The sequence below is a fragment of the Bufo bufo genome, chromosome 2 (assembly GCF_905171765.1).
Source record: "Bufo bufo chromosome 2, aBufBuf1.1, whole genome shotgun sequence".
Lineage (NCBI taxonomy): Eukaryota > Metazoa > Chordata > Amphibia > Anura > Bufonidae > Bufo > Bufo bufo.
This window is the reverse complement of record NC_053390.1, coordinates 43244300-43269153: the sequence shown is the minus strand read 5'-3', so window position 1 is coordinate 43269153 and position 24854 is coordinate 43244300. Positions and strand designations below refer to the sequence as shown.

Sequence of the window (24854 nt, the reverse complement as noted above, 5' to 3'; positions counted from 1 at the left end):
GGAGGCTACCATGCTTCTACTGCCTGCCCAAGGTGCATAAAAATCTGAGTGATCCCCCAGGACGCCCTATCGTCTCAGGGATTGGATCTATCACATCCAACCTGTCCAAATATATAGATGTGCAGTTACAGCCAATAGTCAAGAAAACCAATTCCTATATTAAAGATACTACCCAAATCATACAGATTCTGGAAAACTTAGATGTCCAGTCTGGATGGATTATGGGCACACTTGATATTCAGTCACTTTATACTGTGATTGAACATCAGCAAGGAATTGATGCTGTAAAAATGCAATTAATAAGAGATGTATGGAGCAATAAAAAAATAATTTATAACGAAAGGAATAGAGTATATCCTGAGCCACAACTACTTCTTTTTTGAGGGGGAATTCTTCCTGCAGAAGCGGGGTACCGCCATGGGGACCAGATTCGCCCCCAGCTATGCTAATTTGTTCTTGGCTGAGTGGGAGTACAACCTCATCAAGCCAAGGCTGGGGATGGATCTGGCCCTGTGGCGCCATTATATAGATGATGTGATCTTCATCTGGAAACAGAGTAAAGAAGAATTGGAAAAATTCCTAGAAACAATTAATATTAATAATTTAAATCTGGTCTTTACCTCAAACATACAGGAGAGCACCGAATTCTTGGATTTATTAATCACACAATCTGGTAATAAATATATATGTGAGACATTTTGTAAATCCACAGCTAGAAATTGTTATATTGATTTTTCTAGCTGTCGTCTGCCGAAATGGCTGACAAATGTTCCCTCTGGTCAGTTCCGTAGGATTAAGCGGAACTGCACAGAGGGACACACTTTTGAGATGGAAGCCATTGAGATGAAAAGACAATTTATTGAGAAGAAATATCCTGAAAACTTAGTGGAGGAGTCACTCAACCAAATTAGGAAATAAGATAGAAGAGAGTTCTTTAATAAGGAGGACAATAAAGATAAAAATGAGATAGATAATGAGAAAGATAAAACACAAAATAAAGAAGAAGCCATGAGAGTTGTTCTTCCATTTAATGAGAATTATAGGAAGATTCAGAAAATTATTAAAACCCATTGGCACCATGTGTTGAATGACAAAATTGTGGGACACTTACTCCCAACTGTTCCGACGATTACCTTCACTAGGGCACCCAATCTAAGTATCAAGGTGGCCCCTACCGTAAAACAGTGGAAACAGAATAAGTTGAGTTTTTCAGGAACTTGGCTGAGTTTGAAGGGTTTTTATAAATGTGGAAGGTGTATGGGTTGTAGAATGAATAAAAAACCCCGCCTGACGACTAATGTCCCCTCGACTCAGAACAATTTTAATTGGGAGATAGAAGATTGTCTTACATGTGACTCCAGTGGAGTTATCTACCTTCTCCAGTGCCCCTGTAACAGACAATATATAGGACGTACCAAGAGGCCATTCAAAAAAAGAGTGGCCGAACATATTGCCAACATCAGGAAGGGTTATGATAAGCATTCCCTATCTAAACATTATAAAGAGATGCATAATCAGGATCCATCAAGTCTGGTGTTTACGGCACTGGAGAAGGTGGAGAAACACTGGAGAGGCGGTGATTTTATCAGACAAATGTCTAGGATAGAATCCAGACACATTTATGAATTTGGATCTCTACAACCGAAAGGCCTTAATCGGAGTTGGAAATTTTTGAATTTATGTAGGTTGGATGTCTCGTGGCCGACGGCACGTCGCATGCTAGGCCGTTTATCGGCGCTGCGACGTGTCCTTGGCTCCGAGATACCCACCCTTCTTTCTCTATCAAATCCGAATAATTGTATCAAAATTTGTTTAATAATATTTTATTATAAAAAGTCATTTTATAAGTGTTAGCAATCAGATATCAAGTTTATATTTCACACAATGATATATCACACCAATTGGGACATCTGGGCCAAAAAACGCATGTGTCCCCAAAAAAACGCATGGAAACTGCAAGAAGAACAAAAAAAATAAAAAAATAAATAAAGGCTGTATAGAATTATCCCCTGATTATGTGGGAGGATTCCCTGGCCAACTGGGAGTAGTAGGAACAAAAGGTGTCCGAGATTTGGGAAGCAATTAAAGGAATGGATAAAAATGGAGGCAGAGCAGGCAGACACTTGACCACTGAGGAAGGGAGAGTGAATCTACCCGTAACGCGTATGGTGAAACAAGTGATGTACCTGCATTGAAAAGCCTCCGATAATACTGTATGGCCATACAGAAGAAAATCTCTACAGTAAAGGATTAACTATTCTCATCGTCGAAAGCTGCACCAAAGGAAATTGCGGAACAGAGTGGAAACTCCTGCGATCTTTGGAACTCCCGCGAAATTTAAACCAGCTTGCTGTATGGAGCGACTGAATAAGCCGGCAAATATTTAAAGCTCCATTGAAGCAATAGGGAGACAGCAGACGTTAGACGGTAAGCCAAATATCGATTTAAAGTTTTCTTCGATTTAAAGCTAATATCGACCTTAAAAGGATATGCTATAAGAGACTTTTCACATTATCAGGATTCCTGTGGACACTTTATGAACATGTTGTGCTCCCAGTGAATACACCTACAACATTTTCAGTGACATTCAGTTTCCCAAATTGGGATAGAGCGCTAGAAGATAATACCCCCTCTTCCCAAATAACAGCATATACTTGAAGTTTTTTGGTGTGATATATAATATTGAATTTATCAACACTATTGAGTGGTATCGAATATTCAATCGAATATTTCAACATTGAATTTTCTGCCATTCAATTTATCGAATATTTCTATCGAATATATTTTTATCGAATATAGTATCGACCATATCTACCACAATATGTGACTGTAATGTTGTATATTATTGCTACATTGTTCTTATAAATTTTATTACTTGTATTTTATGGGGATTTAATAAATATTTTCTGCACATGTCAATCTGGTTGCCAAGTGTATGAGTGCTCGCTCATTTTCCTATTACTACATTTGCCTTTTAAGAGAGGGTGGGGTGATTCCCACTATATGAGCTTGCAGCACCATACCTTAACTACTTGCTAGTGAGCCACCACAACCTACCACTATTATCCCAGAAAAGGTCACAGGGTAGGTGATAAATATCTAATCACTTGGGGACTCAACACTGGGTATCCCACTGGTGATCACAATGGCCACCGTCTTTCCATTTAATGCCTATAGGGCAGACAGAAACAGTGAAGCTATCTACTCGGCTATTGCAGAAAATTTGCAGCTACTTTAAGGTTTGGGCTACACAAGATTGCAGATTAGCCCCAGCCTTATCCTGGAAGAAGTAGTTTCCCCATACAAATTTGGGCCCCCATATTTGGGTCTGCATATCAGACACTGGTCTTAGGCTAGGGCTACAAGGCGATCTTGGGCGTGACACTCAATGCGTGATCAAGGATCACTGTAGCAGTGCAGCCATAGAAATAAATGGGGTAGTAGGGGAAGTAGTAGCGGCAGCTAAAATAAATGCTGACTGTCATTCGGCATGATATATTCAGTGAGGTTTGGTAGCCTTATGAATGAACAAAATTTGCAACACCTTTTTGGGGGAAAAAATGCACAATTGCCACAGTTTGCAGCAAAAATATATGCTGACTGTGATGCTGCAAAATTGAAGAAAGTTGAAGAAACTTTGCAACAGCTTTTTTGAAAAACATGCAATTGGACAGTCTCCATTGTAACTATGATGCTTAAAAATGAACAGCCAGTAAATATGAGTTTTTTCTTTAGATATACACTGGGCTGCTAGCCGGCTTCTGCACATTAGAAAAAGGGAGTACTGTAGCTTTAAATAGCAAAGCAAGCACATGATTATTTTCAATGGCTGGCACCAGCAAAGTAACACAGTACACTAAATGACCCTGTCCTTTCCTTAGCTAAAATTCACCGGCCAGGGCCCCGTCTGAGCTCATGTGATCTTCTGTCTTCATCTGTTGTGCTCACTACTGTATCGTGATATGTGAAATGGTGTAGGTAATTTTCTGTGATGTGTGAGAATCGAATCTCAAAAAGTTTGACTTCGTTTGGAAATGCAATTTTTGGGAAATTCGTAACTAATTCATAACTGATTCATTTAGAATTGAATCCATAGGCAGAGGCATATAACTTGGGTAGGATGTAATGGACATTGCAGAAATCACACCCTCTAACTGCCTATGTATTGTACAGAAGGTACATGATGTATAATGTGCTGTATCATGGGAAAGGAAGTACTGAGGTTTGCCATCTACTGAGGGATTATATTATCACAGCCCATGTTAGATAATATATGGGATAATACAATAACTACTGACTTAGCAAAGATCCTTTGCTGAAGTTATGTCTGGATTTGCTAATTTCTGGCAGATCCTTGAGCTCACAACAGTAGCTGATGGCTGAGATTCCATCTTCACACTCAGTGTGAGGGAGTGTAAGCTGGGACACGTAAGAGTGAGCTGGTGGCTGCTGCTGGAGACAGATCCAATATATTCCTGTGGGAATAGTGGAAGTGGTTGCTACTGGAAACAAGGGAATTGCTAAGGCAATAGAAGCTGCATACCACAAAGGTTTAGAGCTGGAGCTGAGGAGTAAAGAGAAGCCGCCAGGTCCCTGCATCCTGAAAGCAGTAATGGCAGGGTGACAGAGACCAGCAGTTTGGAATATGCAGTGACCTGGTGCTAAATGTGTTAAATTGAACGTTATACATTTTTTTGTGTCTCAAGGGCTGTGCATAGGGAGTAGAGGGTTAATGTCCTGGCTCCTTAGAGACAGTCGCTGGGTGTAGGCTGGTCCCACACCTTTAACCTAGGAGCTGTGGCAGAGTGTGCAGCCTGCGGTCAGTGTGCAAGCAAAAATGTGTGGCTGGTGCCTGAGAGATAAGCACCTGACAGGAAAACAGCCAGAAAAGCCTGTGCCAGCTTCTGAGAGATAGAATCATTGAATTTTGCAGAAGGTTGAGGGCCATTACAAAAGGGACAATGCATGGACAACACATCAATGAAGGCAATGCATGTATGTAGGCTGTGGACTTCACTGTATTGGTTAGGGATAAACTTCAGATACCCTGTCATACTTCTACTTCTGAGACCGACCGGCCAACAGTTAAAAGATTACACCCCCCTGTTGGACAATATAGTGCCATATTGAGCATTTATTGGTCAAATTGGAAAGTTTGGTTGGATTAACTTTAGAGAGACTTATTGTATGGCCTACATCCCCATCTGCAGCCTTGGGAAAACTGTGCATGTAAGCTGGAAAGACTGAACTTACTTTTGCAGGTGCCTGTGGGTGTCATATGCCTAAATTGCCTCAGCAAGTACAGTGGACTTGTTACCCCAAAACCTATCTGCACTGTCAAACCATTGCCCCTTCCCTGCCCATTAAGAGAGCCATGCATGGCACATCCATACCCACTGACACCAAGGCCACACCCAACTGCCACCAGGAAGGAGAACCCTCTAAAAAGGGTATGCCCCGAGGTGAAAAGTGAGAAACTTGTGCAATCTGGGACTATGTGTCTTGCGAGGCAGAGATAATGCAACGGATAAGAGTGAGCGCAGTGGTTGTGAAGTCAGAGAGTGTAAAATGGTAGCATGTGAAGATCCAAAAATACATGTAAGGCCATCTACATTGCTGCCACTCTGAGGAGACCACAGCTGAAATGAGGATGCAGAGTAATTTCTTGCAACACAAGTCAGAGGGAGAGTGTTTTTGTCGTTTCCACCTAATTAAGTGGGGAGAACGGAAAAAACACCTAATTAAAAGTGGGGAGCCAGGAATGCCACCAATTTTCGGGCCACCAATTTCCCGTAATGTGACCTGGCTACCACAATGACATATGACATTATTGACATATGGGGGCCTTTCGAAGTTGACTGTTGGTCAGGCTCCAACTATATGCTCTCAGTGAGGGGAATAGATTTGCTTCCACCCAGTCAAAAAGCATCCTGTGATCTCTGAATGGCTTAGTAGATAAGTGCACTCTCTAAATTGCTTGTGCGTAGCTGAAAGAATCAAGTCTTGTTCTAGACTGTGCGACTTATACCGCAGCCCCAGGCAGAGAATTCAATTTTCTATAAAATGTTACACATTCATCAACTCGCGCGGCGGGGAAACGAAAGGCTCCGTACGGAAAAGAAACTCGCGAACGCTGTGGAAAAAAAAAAGCAGAAAAGACCGAAAATCTCAATATTCTGCTGCTTTCCATGAGCTCCCACCGCCATTATTATTACCAATTTTGTCAATTATTTTTGTAAAAAAATCACTTTATGAATTTGTCTCTCCCGGGTTGTGACCTCCAGTGAACAGCAGGGCTTTTAGGGTCCATATGGGCTATGATGTGGATGCTACCACCTCAGAGTAGGCCTGCCTCCCCTTGTGTACATGCTGCTGAATTGTGACCACTCTGATGGCATGTAGCTACCTATCAAAGACTCCCTGTCTGAGGTTTCCATCTATTTTGATAGATTGCTTTTTTGCGACTGCTGGTTTCCCAGTCTTGATTCATATCGGAGGTAGGTATTTACTCTGTTTGTCTGTACACTTCTCCAATTTTGGGCATGATATTCGTTTCCCAGTAGACAGCTCGCAGCGGAATGCAGAATACGCATTGCTGCCCATCTACCCTACCTTAGCAAGCTATCTATTCTCAAATTTTAAAGAGCCACCTTCTGTGAGGAAAGCACCTCCCATCCCACAATTTTGGAGATCAGCCTAACTGTATCATCCCATAAACCCTTAATCCTCACACAGGTCTGAAACATCTGGAACAAACCAGTGTAAAATCCATAACTTTTCAGCAGAGTGTGCAGTACTTCAGACCTGGGGATATCTGCTATTGTTTTATGTGTTATATTGTATATGTTATGTTAAGTACACCAGCATGAAGAGTTATGGTTGGCAGGGACAGGGCTAACTACCTTGTCCCTCCACTCTTTGTAGGAGTGGGCTGGTCCTGCTACCTGCAAGGAGAAAGAATTCTTGTTAGGACAGTGAGGAGTGTGGTAACACGTCAAGTTGCTCCTACTCCAAGGGTCTAAGTGTCCAGCAAAAGATTCAACTCTCCCATGAGACCCCTACTCCAGAGAGACTGCAAGAACACCAGAAAAACCTAAAAATCCACAGCATTGATAGTCAGTAGAGTGACCAGCAACTATAGCAATCCAATCCCTGCTGCAGGTGAGGGACTACGCTTCAGACACCGATAACCTAGATAACAACCAGGTCACAACCAACTCAAAGCCTACATTACACAGTGGACACCTATATCCACAAGAGAAAGAGACTTCAGCAAGACAGCACCACAGATATGACATTAAACTGCCACCTTGCCAGCCACCATACCTCATCATCTGGGGACAGAAATTGCACTTTGTACCAACTACTGCTGGATGTCCTACAATTTATCTTTTGCACTGAGTAAAGAGAGACTTTTATTCTCTTACTTTTGGCCTGAGTCTTTATCCCTTTATCACCTTTACACTGCACCAATCCCCAGGGAGCAATGGCCCGAGGCAGAACACTATGATACATCATCTCATCAGGGCCACTACCACTCCCATCTTCTGCACCGGCTCTTAAGCAGTTCACTGCAAGTGGTGTATTTTCTTAACTACTGCTATTTGATTTGAAGCCTATGCACACCTTTGAGGGCAATTTTTTTATGATTGCCTTTTACTCATTTTGGTCTAAAAACATTTTTTTTCAATTGGTCTTTATTAAAAAAAAAATCAGTAGTTTTGGTCATAAAGGTTTAACTCTTTCCCTAGCTGTGCCTAGCATCTTACTTTCACTTTCAGCCGTTATCTGCCGGCTATGTGTATCCCTTATCTTTGAACTACTAACAGCTCATAAACACTTATTTAAGCCACATTCTTATCATGAGTTTTAATGAGTGTTTTTGAGGTCAGGAGATCAGAGATAAGGAGCCATCAGCTGAGATGCCTGATGGGAAACACAGAGCTGGTACTAGAGAATCTCAAGGTTGTACAATGAAAGGGACTGCAAACTTTTAATAAAGACCAAATGAAAAAAAATGTTTTTTCTCAAAATGAGTACAATACAATAATAAAAATAAATTGCCTCCAAAGATGTCCATAGCCTTTAAGCAACAAGGCTACTTACTCCATGGCCTGATCCCATTCCCATTTATTAAAACTCATTCATATCTTTTTCCCAATCTTGCATGTAGCTTAATGTGCTAGCACATTGCCCCGACTGGATATTCTGATATATAGGAGATACTCTTCTCTTATCGTATACAGAGCCTGACAAATAATTTGCAAATTTGGAGGGGAGATTATCGTACTTCTTTATTGTAGCAATTATATCATAATGTTCAGTTATTCTTTTTAACCTAAGTAAAAAAATAAAAAAAGATCTCCTTCCAATATTTCTGCTGTATTATATCCAGTGAGAACCATGTGTGATGACCCAGGGTGCCATTACCACTCCTTTTGACACCTTGCTACCATGTCCTATGTGCTAATACCTGTCATCCAATGTATTTCATGTCATCTGAGAATAATGTGCATATTTATTCCATGTAACTGTTGTGTTTCATGTAATGTGCCTGGTTACCACAAGGTGGCAGCAACACTTGGCAATGCTAGTTGCAGGGAATGGACTGGATTGTCCATTCTCTCTCTCCCTCTAGAGGGAGAAGGAGAGGAGAAGTTTAGTGTTAGTGAGTAATTTGGCCTTCCCCGTCCTGGGGAGAGGTTGTGTAAGAGAGGTCTAGTCTACCCTACTAAGGGAGAGGTTGTGTGTAGGCCAGCAGAGCACTGTCTGCTCTGTTGGGTCTGCAGGTCCTGCTGCAAAAGGGCTATTTGGTTGCATGTCCCCTCCTGGACTTGCATTGCCTACATCCAAGCTGAGCCGAAGCTTGAGGTACTGAATGCCAGGACAAGAAGTTCCTAGGATTGCCTACAGTAAGAGAAAGACTACTACTGCTAACATAGCAGAGCTGAGAGAGTACACTATAGATTCAGCAGAGAGGAGTTTGTTTGCAGAGAATTTATTTGCCTGCCATATGCCTGCTGAAACCTATTGGAAACCAAGATAAAGTCTGGAAACTGTATGGATTACCGTTTATGCCAAGTAAAAGCAACTGTTTAATGTTTACCAAGTCTGGAGTCAACTTTGTTCTACCCCATCCAAGTTCTTCATTCCCTTTTGCACTGCCTCGGACGACCGCGCCTGGGATGCACCCGAATTCAGGTAGGAGCACCGTGACAAAAGTGCTACACAACATCTCCAGGGCTATTGTGGTCTATTTAACACCACTTTTGCCTTCCTACACTGGGTACCAACACTACCATCTACAAAAGGGACTCCATGTTCCCGTTGCTTAAATGCAACTGCCGTCACGTTTACTTGCTCTATAAGAGGGACATATTCCGTAGAAACCTCCTAAGGGGCAAGTGATCCCCCAGGCGCTGGACCTGGCCGTGGGCATTGCACATGTATTCTGCTTATATACATCATCCAAATAACCCTCTTTGACACCCTGTTGGTTATTTAACAGCCACCCAGGAACTAGAGCCTCGATAAACTGTTATTCAAAGGTCGCGAGCTGTAAGGAGAACACCAGCATCTGTAATCTCTCCGCCAACTGCAGCTTCCTCCAGTTTTAAATAGTTTACCTCTAACCACTAAGATGGATCTGTGGGACAGGCAAATCCACGACTGTAAATATCAATAACTGGCCCCTAGGTAATGCAACCCCCTCTATCTGGTACCATTTCCATGATCCACTAAGTCCTGACCCATAAATGCTTTCCATAATATAACCTTATCTTAGGAAGGCCCATACACTCCATCTGATATATACATCCACCATTAGGGGGAGCTCAGGGGATTACTACATACAAATACATAGAGCTACCATTACAGAGCACTCAGGAGCTTACTGTGTACAGATATATACAGCCACCAGTAGGGGGAGCACAGTAGATTATAACGTCCACATATATACAGCCACCACTAGGGGGGAACTGTAGATTACTACATACACATATGGTATATACACTGCGTGCAGAATTATTAGGCAAATGAGTATTTTGACCACATCATCCTCTTTATGCATGTTGTCTTACACCAAGCTGTATAGGCTCGAAAGCCTACTACCAATTAGGCATATTAGGTGATGTGCATCTCTGTAATGAGAAGGGGTGTGGTCTAATGACATCAACACCCTATATTAGGTGTGCATAGTTATTAGGCAACTTCCTTTCCTTTGGCAAAATGGGTCAAAAGAAGGACTTGACATGCTCAGAAAAGTCAAAATTAGTGAGATATCTTGCAGAGGGATGCAGCACTCTTAAAATTGCAAAGCTTCTGAAGCGTGATCATCGAACAATCAAGCGTTTCAATTAAAATAGTCAACAGGGTCGCAAGAAGCGTGTGGAAAAACCAAGGCGCAAAATAACTGCCCATGAACTGAGAAAAGTCAAGCGTGCAGCTGCCAAGATGCCACTTGCCACCAGTTTGGCCATATTTCAGAGCTGCAACATCACTGGAGTGCCCAAAAGCACAAGGTGTGCAATAATCAGAGACATGGCCAAGGTAAGAAAGGCTGAAAGACGACCACCACTGAACAAGACACACAAGCTGAAACGTCAAGACTAGGCCAAGAAATATCTTAAGACTGATTTTTCTAAGGTTTTATGGACTGATGAAATGAGAGTGAGTCTTGATGGGCCAGATGGATGGGCCCGTGGCTGGATTGGTAAAGGGCAGAGAGCTCCAGTCCAACTCAGACGCCAGCAAGGTGGAGGTTGAGTACTGGTTTGGGCTGGTATCATCAAAGATGAGCTTGTGGGGCTTTTTCGGGTTGAGGATGGAGTCAAGCTCAACTCCCAGTCCTACTGCCAGTTTCTGGAAGACACCTTCTTCAAGTAGTGGTACAGGAAGAAGTCTGCATCCTTCAAGAAAAACATGATTTTCATGCAGGACAATGCTCCATCACACGCGTCCAAGTACTCCACAGCGTGGCTGGCAAGAAAGGGTATAAAAGAAGAAAATCTAATGACATGGCCTCCTTGTTCACCTGATCTGAACCCCATTGAGAACCTGTGGTCCATCATCAAATGTGAGATTTACAAGGAGGGAAAACAGTACACCTCTCTGAACAGTGTCTGGGAGGCTGTGGTTGCTGCTGCACGCAATGTTGATGGTGAACAGATCAAAACACTGACATAATCCATGGATGGCAGGCTTTTGAGTGTCCTTGCAAAGAAAGGTGGCTATATTGGTCACTGATTTGTTTTTGTTTTGTTTTTGAACGTCAGAAAAGTATATTTGTGAATGTTGAGATGTTATATTGGTTTCACTGGTAAAAATAAATAATTGAAATGGGTATATATTTGTTTTTTGTTAAGTTGCCTAATAATTATGCACAGTAATAGTCACCTGCACACACAGATATCCCCCTAAAATAGCTAAAACTAAAAACAAACTAAAAACTACTTCCAAAAATATTCAGCTTTGATATTAATGAGTTTTTTGGGTTCATTGAGAACATGGTTGTTGTTCAATAATAAAATTAATCCTCAAAAATACAACTTGCCTTATAATTCTGCACTCCCTGTACAGCCACCACTAGAGGAAGCTGAGGAGATTACTACATATGGATATATACAGACACCACTAGAGGGAGCTCAGAAGCTTACTGCATAAAGATATATACAGCCACCACTAGAGGGAGTTCAAGAGATTACTGCATACAGATATATACAACCATCACTAGGAGGAGCTCAGGAGATTACTGCATACAGATATATACAGCCACCACTAGAGGAAGCTCAGAAGATTACTGCATACAGATATATAGAGTCACCTCTAGGGAGAGCTTAAGAGATTAGTACATTCAGATATATACAACCACTACTGGGGGGAGGCTCTGGAGATTATTAGATACTGCTATATACAGCCACCACTAGAGGGAGCTCAGGAGATTACACTGCGCATGGCAATGCACTGATACTTCTAGTCATTATTTGCTTTTAAATTTCAGAGACGCACATGAACTTATTTTTCACATTTTTTGGAGGTGCTGGTCTAACTTTTTTTTTTTTTTTTGCATACAGATATATACAGCCAACACTAGAGGGAGCTCAGGAGATAACTGCATACAGATATATACAGACACCACTAGAGGAAGCTCAGGAGATTACTGCATACAGATATATACAGCCTCCACTAGAGGGAGCTCAGGAGATTACTGCATACAGATATATACATCCACCACTAGAGGGAGCTCAGGAGATTACTGCATACAGACATATACAGCCATCACTAGAGGGAGCTCAGGAGATTACTGCATACAGATATATACAGCCACCACTAGAGGGAGCTCAGGAGATTACTGCATACAGATATATACAGCCACCACTAGAGGGAGCTCAGGAGATTACTGCATACAGACATATACAGCCATCACTAGAGGGAGCTCAGGAGATTACTGCATACAGACATATACAGCCATCACTAGAGGGAGCTCAGGAGATTACTGCATACAGACATATACAGCCATCACTAGAGGGAGCTCAGGAGATTACTGCATACAGATATATACAGCCACCACTAGAGGGAGCTCAGGAGATTACTGCATACAGATATATACAGCCACCACTAGAGGGAGCTCAGGAGATTACTGCATACAGACATATACAGCCATCACTAGAGGGAGCTCAGGAGATTACTGCATACAGACATATACAGCCATCACTAGAGGGAGCTCAGGAGATTACTGCATACAGACATATACAGCCATCACTAGAGGGAGCTCAGGAGATCACTCCATACAGATATATACAGCCACCACTAGAGGGAGCTCAGGAGATTACTGCATACAGACATATACAGCCATGACTAGAGGGAGCTCAGGAGATTACTACATACAGATATATACAGCCAACACTAGAGGGAGCTCAGGAGATTACTGCATACAGACATATACAGCCACCACTAGAGGGAGCTCAGAAGATTACTGCATACAGATATATAGAGTCACCTCTAGGGAGAGCTCAAGAGATTAGTACATTCAGATATATACAACCACTACTGGGGGGAGGCTCTGGAGAATTCTAGATACTGCTATATACAGCCACCACTAGAGGGAGCTCAGGAGATTACTGCATACAGATATATGCAGACACCACTAGAGGGAGCTCCGGAGATTACTGCATACAGATATATACAGACACCACTAGAGGGAGTTCAGGAGATTACTGCATACAGATATATACAGCCACCACTAGAGGGAGCTCAGGAGACTACTGCATACAGATATATACAGCCTCCACTAGAGGGAGCTCAGGAGATTACTGCATACAGATAAATACAGACACCACTAGAGGGAGCTCAGGAGATTACTGCATACAGATATATACAGCCATCACTAGAGGGAGCTCCGGAGATTACTGCATACAGATGTATACAGACACCACTAGAGGGAGCTCAGGAGATTACTGCATACAGATATATACAGCCATCACTAGAGGGAGCTCCGGAGATTACTGCATACAGATATATACAGCCACCACTAGAGGGAGCTCAGGAGATTACTGCATACAGATATATACAGACACCACTAGAGGGAGCTCAGGAGATTACTGCATACAGATATATACAGACACCACTAGAGGGAGCTCAGGAGATTACTGCATACAGATATATACAGACACCACTAGAGGGAGCTCAGGAGATTACTGCATACAGATATATACAGCCAGCACTAGAGGGAGCTCAGGAGATTACTACATACAGATATATACAGCCAACACTAGAGGGAGCTCAGGAGATTACTGCATACAGACATATACAGCCACCACTAGAGGGAGCTCAGAAGATTACTGCATACAGATATATAGAGTCACCTCTAGGGAGAGCTCAAGAGATTAGTACATTCAGATATATACAACCACTACTGGGGGGAGGCTCTGGAGAATTCTAGATACTGCTATATACAGCCACCACTAGAGGGAGCTCAGGAGATTACTGCATACAGATATATGCAGACACCACTAGAGGGAGCTCCGGAGATTACTGCATACAGATATATACAGACACCACTAGAGGGAGTTCAGGAGATTACTGCATACAGATATATACAGCCACCACTAGAGGGAGCTCAGGAGACTACTGCATACAGATATATACAGCCTCCACTAGAGGGAGCTCAGGAGATTACTGCATACAGATAAATACAGACACCACTAGAGGGAGCTCAGGAGATTACTGCATACAGATATATACAGCCATCACTAGAGGGAGCTCCGGAGATTACTGCATACAGATGTATACAGACACCACTAGAGGGAGCTCAGGAGATTACTGCATACAGATATATACAGCCATCACTAGAGGGAGCTCTGGAGATTACTGCATACAGATATATACAGCCACCACTAGAGGGAGCTCAGGAGATTACTGCATACAGATATATACAGACACCACTAGAGGGAGCTCAGGAGATTACTGCATACAGATATATACAGACACCACTAGAGGGAGCTCAGGAGATTACTGCATACAGATATATACAGACACCACTAGAGGGAGCTCAGGAGATTACTGCATACAGATATATACAGCCAGCACTAGAGGGAGCTCAGGTGATTACTAAATACAGACATATATACAGCCACCACTAGAAGGAGCTAATAAGTTTACTGTATTATATAATTCAATGTATGCAGTAAGCTCCTAAGTTCCCCCTAATGGTGGGTGCAGTTAGACTAAATGTGAATGCAGGGGAACAAACATGAATCTTCAACTGCTAGATATATTATATAAGATATATTACCTAATTAGGCTAGTTTCACACTTTATCAGATCCAGCAGCCTGCTCAAATTCTCCAGATCCGGCTTGGCTGGATACTGCCATTCACCACCAGACCCCATTGACTATTATGGGATCTGGTCGGTTTCTGGCATAAGTGCCGGGTTTTGGCCAGAAGGAAACTGGTGTGTACAGCATTTTTTGTCTGCCTAAAACCCTGCACCCTATGCTAGAAACCGTCCAGATCTCCGCTGGATCCCATTATAGTCGAAGAGGTCCTGGGAATACTGAAATGAATGTAGAAAGAGGGGGCACACCAATGAATACAATTAGTCTGAAGAGTGCAAAAGGGTGGTTAAAAAATAGTGCAACAGAAATCCGACCCAAGGAAGAGTCACAAGAACCACCCTATATGAATGCACATCCAACAATCGCTATAGGTAAAAATATATGTAAAGTTTATTAGACACACAAACAAACACATAAAAAATTGTATACAATATAAACAGCATGTCGGTGCAGCAATATAGTATCACCGACACATGCAGAATCCACTGAACGTCCACTGAATAAGGACAAGCAATATAACCCAGCTAAACAAAATGTGCACTTATAAATAACATGAAGAGAATGTCAGATAAGGTAGGACCACTAAACGAATAAAAGCCTTGAGGAAGCCGGACTGCGCCGGCGATACGCGTTGGGCAGTAAAAATAGAGAATGTGACGCACAGGAGTGACTAATGACCAAAAGAGGTGCACTCAGTCAAGTGCACTCACCCTGTCCACTCAAACATAAAACTGAGTAAACAAAGGTCACTGGGCCCTCTCAGGATATCTGAACCATATGGAGTTTATTCGCATGTAAAATCAATAGATATAGTTCAATAGGTGGCAATGCACACAGCAGCGGTAAATATTAAATACTATCACAAATGACTAAAAAACATACCCAAAATACACAACATGCAGTAATACCTAAAAATATCATAAAATGAATGGGATACAATATATCATAAAAAAATCGAGAAACAGATGGAATGGAAAAATCGATTCACAATTAATAAATGTCAATGGATGTAAATCGCATAAATATTTCGTATAAATATTCGTATGGGAAAAGTCTCTAATCTATTGGTAGCGATATAAGAAATGTCCTAAACTACGCCCAATTCGATAAGTTGGCAGTGGACGATTTTTCTTTTTTTGCGACAATCCGGTACAATTCTCCAGCTTCCCAAGTGAGTGCGTGCAGTCCACAGATATTTTGCAATCCCATAAGACAAGTGTCCCTCGATACTGTCCTTAGCATATCATCAATAACAATTTCAGAAAAATGACATTTAATTGTCTGGTTGGTTACTTCAAAGAAATGTATCAACTGCAATTTTTTTCTAATTTGTTTTTATTTTGCGATATAGATTTTTTAATTCTATTTTCTGTACATAATTATAAGGGTGGCAATCATTAACAGCACAAAATTTTGTTTTACAGCAGCCACAAGGATAATAGAAACTTGTAGCCTGGAAATAACTCTATGGGAGAGTGCTGTGGGCATGCTCTGTGACCACCTGTGCTAAGGTCATTGTGCAGGTGACCTCACCTGTTGTGAATGGTGGATCCTGTATTATCTACATATTGGTGTTATTGTAATCCTGCCTGTGGTGATAATGAGATGACTGCTGAGCAGTGATCTTTACAGAACAGGAAGTGTCAACCTATTAGGCTTAGTGTGAAACTCTGCAAGAATTCGGGATTTTTTTATAATATACTCAGGGGAAAATAAAACAAAAACAAAAAAACAAATCAGAAAATACAGTATGTTTAGTTAAAAACCTTTAAATAACAGGCAATTCTAATGGCCGATTCTTTACAACCTCCCCAACGCAAACTCCAAAAATATAAACCCCCAAAAACAGACAGATGGAACCTTTTGATTCACATGTAAGCAGATGGCAAGCAATGCCTACTGATATTTTTGAGGAATATTTGAATGATTATAATTGGTTTTAGCCTCCCCGCCCTTGAGGGTGACATCCTTTCACTGGGGATAAAGATTCAGTTTGACTCTGGTTCCCCTTCCTCCTCAACTAAAAGCTGGTACGGTTAGTAATAAGCAACTGGCTGAGTTGTATCTATGTAATCTATGAAGCTGAATTCCTCACAGCTCCATGTAGAGTGTGATCAGGGGGTTGAAAGAGGCATATAAGCTCCTAGGGGGACTTGTTTTAGCTCACACTTCCTGTGGGCAGATCATAGTCCTTCCCCCTCGGAGCTCCTGTGTCTCTAAAGTAGAGAAGAAATATGTTTATCCATGTAATGGAGAGCTGGTTCTGTTTGTTACATTTACACTAGTGGCCCTGGACCTACAGACCCCTAAGAGGTAGGTAAGACACCTTCATCATTTGATGCTGTCAGAAAGTTGTAAGGAATGCATGTTGTGACTCTTTGCTTTGCATTTCTATATCAGTGTGACTTACCTGGGATTTTAGAGCATTCCTGGAGATGACACTCTTTACTTTCCTGAGGCTTAGGTTCTTTTTGGCAGAAACTGTGGTTCACAGTCCGGTTATTATCGGTATCGAAACACTGCACGGTTCTTTGTTGGACGCCTTCCCCACATGATGCCGAACACTGAAACAAACATCATATGGGGTAAAATCTACTTTTCATATCTGATTAGGTTTCCTGCAGTTAGTTTGACATACAACATATATTTCATATTCCACGTTATAATGCAATTCATTGTATATGAATTAAAGAGGTTTTCCAACGGGAAATAAATTGGAGGCAGCAGGCTCAGAGGGGGTTAAAAATAATCACCTTGAAGGGGTTGTCTCGCCTCAATAATTAACATTAAAACAGTTCCTTGTAGTCCTAGGATCCTTTCTTCCATGTAGTTTATTTTTCAATTATGCCTCTTTCACTTTGTCTTCTTCAAACAGCTCCAAATTTCATGATCGTTTCTAGGGGTTATGGCCACCACTGTAATGTTCTCAGCGGTGGCTGCGCAGGCCGGCTGCTCTGGTGGTCGGGTTTCACAGGAGCAAGCCTCTCCTGGCTCTGGCCACCTCGTCACTGCTGAAAGAGTGTACTACAAGCGCCTAGGATCTTTCAGCTCTGCCCCCAGCAAGCAGGGAATCGAGGCCTTGAGACCCGAAACAGAGCTTGGAAATAGTGAAGTGAGACAGCTCCTTTAGGGATCCCCTGTTGCTCCTGTTCTTGGGTCCCTGCTGCTTGGGTCCCTTCTGTTTCTCCTGCTGCTCGGGTCACTTCTGGTCTCTACTTTCTGGTCCTGTCTCGACACACAGGAAACGCCTGGACCGCCAATCACTAGCCACAGTGGTGACCCGCTTCAGCCAGTGATTGGTCAAGCAGGCATTTTCTGTGTGTCGTTACAGGACCAGGAAGTAGAGACAGGACCAGGAAGTAGAGACAGGACCAGGAAGTAGAGATCAGAGGGGACCCAGGCAGCATCGGAACTGGAGTGATGTGAATGTCCTTTATTTTTAGCCACCACGAGCCCCCCACAAACACTCAATTCTCATTAACACCCTGCATTGGAGGTCTTGGTCATGTTGAGTGAGGTTATGTATTTTTGGCCATACATCTAGTAAAAGTAATACCTTAAAAATCCCCCACAGATCCCATTCTGACACCGGTCTCAGAAATCTGACCCCGTAGCCAACCTCTAGTTGTAGTTGTGACCTACCTCAGCCAGTAATTGGCTGAGTGGCCACATTTTCATTTCGCGAGGGAACTGGATTTAAAAAAAAATAATCTAAAAAAAATCTTGGCCAAGGAAACTTTTTAAGTGTATTGAGACCTCCATGAATGGTGAAACAAAAGTGGAATTTGTTGGATTTCAACACATCTCATTCTCTGCCAAAGCAACTGGGAATGTCTATGATAAAGGTTGTTCCTCAGCTGTCTTATGTCTATGGTCGGCTTGGCAAAGGTCAACACAAAACTCGAAGGTCACATATAAAATGACAGCTATAAAATATGTGTAAGTCAATGGAAAATTAGAAATCCACACAGGGCAGTAGAGCTTGAGAAGAGTATGAGGAGGGTCTGAGCATTGCTCGAGGGAAAGGAGAAACGTTCCTCAACTTTAAGCGACACCCAGATCCCATAGATGGTACAAAAGTCAATAAGTCAATAGGCTCTATCAGCATTATTCATAACTGTCATGGCTTCCTAAAATGGTATACCACATGTATGCTATCTTAGTGTCTTTCATTAGATATAAGTCCCTGTATAAATGGTATCCTGTAGGTACACCCTTCCTGAAAAGACAGTACAGACAGGTGCATGTGCTTTATGGCAGCTATAATGAATGAGAATCAATAGACAGAGAGATGTAGCTGATTATTACAGTCTCAAGGAATTGATGGCATACAGGCCTTCCCCCAGAGACCAGGGAGTGACAGAGGAGTTGCAGGCAGAACCTTATCAGTGTCTATGGTGTTACTATCCTGCCTTATCTAGGCCTTGCGCAGTAGAAAAGAGCTATCATTAACTCCCCTACCCTCTTATAATAATGAGATGATTCTGCTCATTCTGTCCCAGCCTATACAGCAAATATGACAAGTGAGCTGCAGTAAAGCTGAAACATCAGGCTGTTATTACTGCCCTATTGGCCAGTGCAGTATTTCAAGAAGGCCCAGATTTAGTTTTAGGCTCTGCTTACCTCTGCCCTATTGCTTCTATACATAATGTAAGCCACCATGCTAGGCCAGACCTTTCATATGATCGATCCAAAAATGATAGAACCTTCTCCACAGGCTCAGGGTGAACACAGCCTTATGCCCACACCCAGTCAGTGACATTTGACATGACATAATATTACTTGGAAGTCTTTTAAAGTGATCTGGTGCCATACATAGGCACATAGCAATTAGGGGTGATTGACCTTGGTCTAGTACACTGATTATATAAATCTTTGCCTTTAAAGATGTGTCATTTCAGGGAAGGCTAGATGAACATTTTACAATAAGTTGCAGAAATTAACATAACCCGATGTCCTGGTCACAGAGGAGTCAATTAAAGACCACTCCATAATAGACATGTTGGAAATACATGTAATCACACACATTAAGTTATATGCTGCGTGTCACTGATGATTCCTATAAGTGGGTATATATTACAGTAGACATCTTGTAAAAATTTTATAGGATGATTTCAGGGTGCGGGTAGTCACAGCTTGCAGTCCTGATAGATGATAATTGCTCAGTCATAGAAGATCATTATATAAAAAATAGATAACCATCTAAAGAGGTCATCTGGTTTAGATCCATTTCTATGCACCCTGTTAGGGAATTCTAATAGTACAGAGAGGGTCTACTATTCGGGACTCTTATCTATTATGCAAAGTGGTTACAAAGAGCTTATCCCCCTCTGGAGGACTTGGCACCTCTGTTCTTTACACAGACAGAAAATTCTAATGGTCATGGTGTAATATTTTGTTTCGCCTGTGGGGGAGCTGTTGGGGAAAATTGAGCATTTACTGCCAGGTTTCCACACAGATTAAGGCATCAGAGGGCTGTTCTAAGAAAAAGTACAACACCTTTAACTCCTTAAATGGGTAATAACATCTTCTACAGGGATAGCATATCCTAGCGATACAACTGTACGAGATGAAACCTCTGGGATCATTATTATACTGAGAATGAAGGGGCTGAAGCAATAGTTTAGTGCTGTATCCTCTTCTAAGTTTTCCTTGCATATGGTATATTGGGAGCTGATGACTGATGAGTGATGCCTGCTTTGCCTTGATCAAGTAATTTGTGTATCATATGAATGGCCATTCATCTGTTCGCCAAGTAATAGGATATTTCCTTTTCAGCTGGGGGTCTCAAGAGCTTAAAGCGTACCTGAGTTGTTGTTTTTATATTGCATAATGCCTGTGCTTCTTTGTACAATCATAACTCTGAAGGAACAGTTATGTTTTGGTGTCCCACATTTTTTTTCCAGCCATATTATTCCTTGTTTCAGCTGCACAGCTAGATGCATTTCACTCAGAAGCAGGGAGATGTCTACCTTCTGTATGCATTGACCTCACTTTCTTTACTACCCACTATGTTTGATTTCAGCTCTAGAGCTCACAGAACAGATACAGAGGGATAAATCACACTTACAGAAAGGCAGGAGGCTCCTGTGATGTTCAGTAGCAGTGTAGAAACTGTTGTTTTATCAGGCCCAGGATCCCAGCTAGCTCTGACATGGCCCTCCCCCCCCTTTCTCTCAGCCATCTTCTGAGTCTCGGTTGGACGGGGATCTTGCCTGAGAACAGGCAGTGGACTGCAAGTTAGATAGAAGTGACACCCCGAGTGGCCAGCTTTTTTCAGGTGGACGTAGGCAGATTTTTTTTTTTTTAAAGAAGTGATTTAGAAATTCTCTAGTTACACCATTCTCTATTAAATCAAATTAAATAGTGTGAAAGGACAGTGACTCTTTAAGTCCACCTCTTTAAGAGGTTTGTTCCATGTGGACATTTATGACATATCAACAGTATTTACTATAAATGTCCAATAGGTGTGGGTCCCACCTCTGAGATCTGCTACTATCTAACAATGGAGCACTGTTGTAAATGAAGTAGTAGCCACGCATGTGCGTTTTTCTCCATTCACTGCTATGGAACTTCTGAAAATACGTAGCTGAGCGAAGTGGAAATCCCACAGCAAAGAATAGAGAAAACCATGCATGTGCGGCGTCCTATCCAGTCACGGTTGGTCCCTGTTCGTGAGATAGGAGCAAGTTCTCTAGGTGGGATCAACACCTATTGAATATTTATGGCATATCCCACCCTATCTATATCCTGTCAGGTTTATGGTAGAAATAAAGCCTGTGCCATGGTCTCAGTTCTTGACTAGGACTATTTAACCTTTGCTGGGTTCTTCCTTACTAATGCTAGAGATCGTATGCTAGCATTGACCTAACTTATTATATCTAAAGATGTAAAACTGCTTGTAATGATAATTGCTCTGACCAGATGAGCTATGACATCCATACATATGCTGTAAGTAGACTGTAGTAATCTCGAAGTCCATCATCCCACTTGGTGAGGAAATGAGAAGTCTCAATGAATGGAAAGATTTCACTTTACCGAAAATGCTTTTTGGTGACTGCTTCCTGTAAATGGTTCTTACGCCTTCGTCCAACCTACATCTTCCTGCTTTATGATGGTCAAAAATGTGTGAATAAATTGCCTCTTGTCAGGCGGTCATTGAGAAATTAGACCCTTCAGCAAGTTCACTGGTTGAGAAGAACGCAACACGTACCCATACTAATAGCCTCGGGGTGGACAGAGGGGGAAAGGTCATACTCTCGATGCCTTGAGCAACTATGAGGTTGTTGCACAACTGTCCTTGAGCAGCTATGGGGCACTCAGCTCTTGTTGATGCCATTCCATTTTATAGGACTTGGGTGGGTTGGTAAGGATTTGGCCAAAGAGTCTAATAAAACACCTTCTGTACTGGGTAACAAAATCTGGCACCATAAATCGGAGACCAGCTTGATCTCTGCATCGCATGACCAGGACAGATTTTCATCCTCTGGAAGGTTCCCATTCAATGACTGTAATCGAAGATCTCAGAAACTGAGAAACCAGTACACACTTTGTAAGAAAATTACACGACACCGACACATTCATTGGCCAAGTGCCACTGCCATACAGGTGCCTAAACAACAAATGCTATGCTATAAAAGGTGCAAACATAAAATACTGTACAGTGTCTCAAGTAGCAAGAACATAAAGTACCTAAGGAAATACCGCCATACAGTGATCAAATAGTAGCTCTGTTAACCTAATAACAGTGCGATACAATGTCTGAATGGAACTGCTGATGTGCCAGTGTAACACCCCCGATCGAACACCTCGAAGGTACCCGTCTGAGTCATTTTCTCAATACTAAGCCACATACCAAATGTACACAAGTAGCCATCGTACCTCTGTCCAATTGCTTGTTTCCCAGTAGACACAAGGGTCCAGGCTACAGTTTAATGTAATGACTGGGCTCTTTTTCAGGTCGCATCGATTGTCCTTGGGGCAGAAGACTTCCCGTTGACGGATGCCGTTCCCACATGTCTTTGAACACTGAAACAAGCAAAAAATGGTTTAATTAAAGGGAAGCGGTCACTAGTCATATATGGTCCCTATCTGATGGCAGCATAAACCGGTGAGCAGCTGCTGAGGGACCCTGAGAGCAGGTTTTTTTTTTTTTTTTTTTATGCATAGGTTTTTTTTTTTCTACCCTTTTACAAAAAGATTTGTTTTATAACTTTTTAAGTAAAATTGTAACAAAAATTTGAATGTACAGTTTTTTTATTCTTTAAGTGTATAAACTGACTATAACATAAAGTATTAGGATAGGTTTGTTACTTTGCTTCAAGAGTGCCTGCCAGCAGGATTAACCCTACACTCCCAAACCCGCTTGTCTGATGGGGTTGACCCTGCTGATTATAATTACACTGGCTTTGTGAAAAGCGGCTGCAGTGTTCCTGAGAAATAAAGACTTTTATTCTTTATGTAAATTAGGGCTTCAGTGCGCCGGGGGGTGGTCCTAGGCATTCAGCGCTGGCCACGTCCCTCAGTGCACAAAAGCTCTTATTTGCATAATGAATAAAAGTTTTCTGTTAGTTTTTTCTTGGTAATGCCGTAACCGATTTTGATCAGACAGGTATACCCTAGGGTCAACTCTACCAGACAGTATACTTGGCTTAATAGGATCTATGTATCTTTCTAAATATAATCCCCATGAGTTCATAAAAGTCTGGACGACATTCACCCAATCATTTTTTTTGTTTTCTCCAGTTTTCCGCATCCACCGGGGGTAATACTCCCCTCTAATTAGTCACTGGAGGGGTTGACCTGGATCTGCTAAAGGGTTAATCCTGTACTCCATCCTGCGGCATCATGGGAGTGAAACCTTTTTGCTTACAGTACATTGGAAGTAAATATCATTGAATCTAGTTGCTCTTTTTAGTCCACGGTTTAAAGACTGAATAAATGTAAAGAAAAAGGTAAATTGCCCTTTTGATGGATGATGACATAAGTACACCGTAGCCGAAAGCTGCAATTACTCTTCCCTGACGGTAAAACACATCAAGCCAAACAGATGCGATACAGAGCGAATGCACCAGCTTAATCACAGATTTACAAAGTGAAAGTCGCCAGAATTCTTGCACAAATTGAGCAAAAAAAAAAGTTTGAACGTGGTGCATGGCCAATATATTATGGTGCCCGGCTAAGAGATGCATCTGATACTGGTATAAAGAGCGCCAGCCCACATTTAGCCTTTGGCTGACCACACATTGAGGGGTGTGCTGAGATTGTGTCTGGAATGACAGCATTCAAGTGAGGATAAGCTGCAATACCTGCCACAGCCACCAGAGAAAAAGGGGCGTCTCATACAACCAGGTGTGTAATCTGATCAGATGAATGAGACTACAGTATCTAGCCATTCATGTCCAATTTCAGAATATCCAGCAATTTTATTACATATGAATATAACAGCCCTCACCAGTCACCTACTGTATATAAAGAGTAATGGTGTGAGAACCGTCATTATCCTCCAAAGATGTAAAAGAGAGAGAAATAGAGAGGGATACGCGAGTAGAAAACACAAGGGGAATAGATAGAGAGGAAGGAAGGAAGAGATGAAGAGGAGGGTGAGAGGTAAAAAAAGGAGGAAGGAAGAGGGGGACACAGAGAAAGGATGAGTGGTAGAAGAGCGAGAAAGAGGGAGAGAGAATGAAGAGGGAGCGTGAGAGGGAGAGAAAAGGGAGGAGAAATTAGAAGGGAAACAGAAAGGAAAAGAGGAAGGAAGGAAGAGATGAAGAGGAGGGTGAGAGGTAAAAAAAGGAGGATTGAAGAGGGGGACACAGAGAGTGGATGAGTGGTAGAAAAGCGAGAAAAAGGGAGAGAGAAAGAAGAGGGAGCGTGAGAGGGAGAGAAAAAGGAGGAGAAATTAGAAGGGAAACAGAAAGGAAAAGAGGAAGGAAGGAAGAAAAGAGGAGCAGCAAGAAAAAAGGAAAAAAGTAGGGAGGAAGAGGGGGACATAGAGAGAGGATGAGAGGTAGAGGAG

General features: G+C 42.0%; 1 protein-coding gene across 1 annotated transcript in view; it reads right to left on the bottom strand.

Moving 5' to 3' along the window:
* The window catches only part of ADAMTS12 (ADAM metallopeptidase with thrombospondin type 1 motif 12), a 527800-nt gene that overhangs the window by 6570 nt on the left and 496376 nt on the right, over nt 1–24854 (bottom strand). The window contains 2 exon segments of the mRNA XM_040421001.1: nt 17247–17400; nt 22718–22864. Coding sequence (XP_040276935.1) covers nt 17247–17400; nt 22718–22864 — 301 coding nt within the window.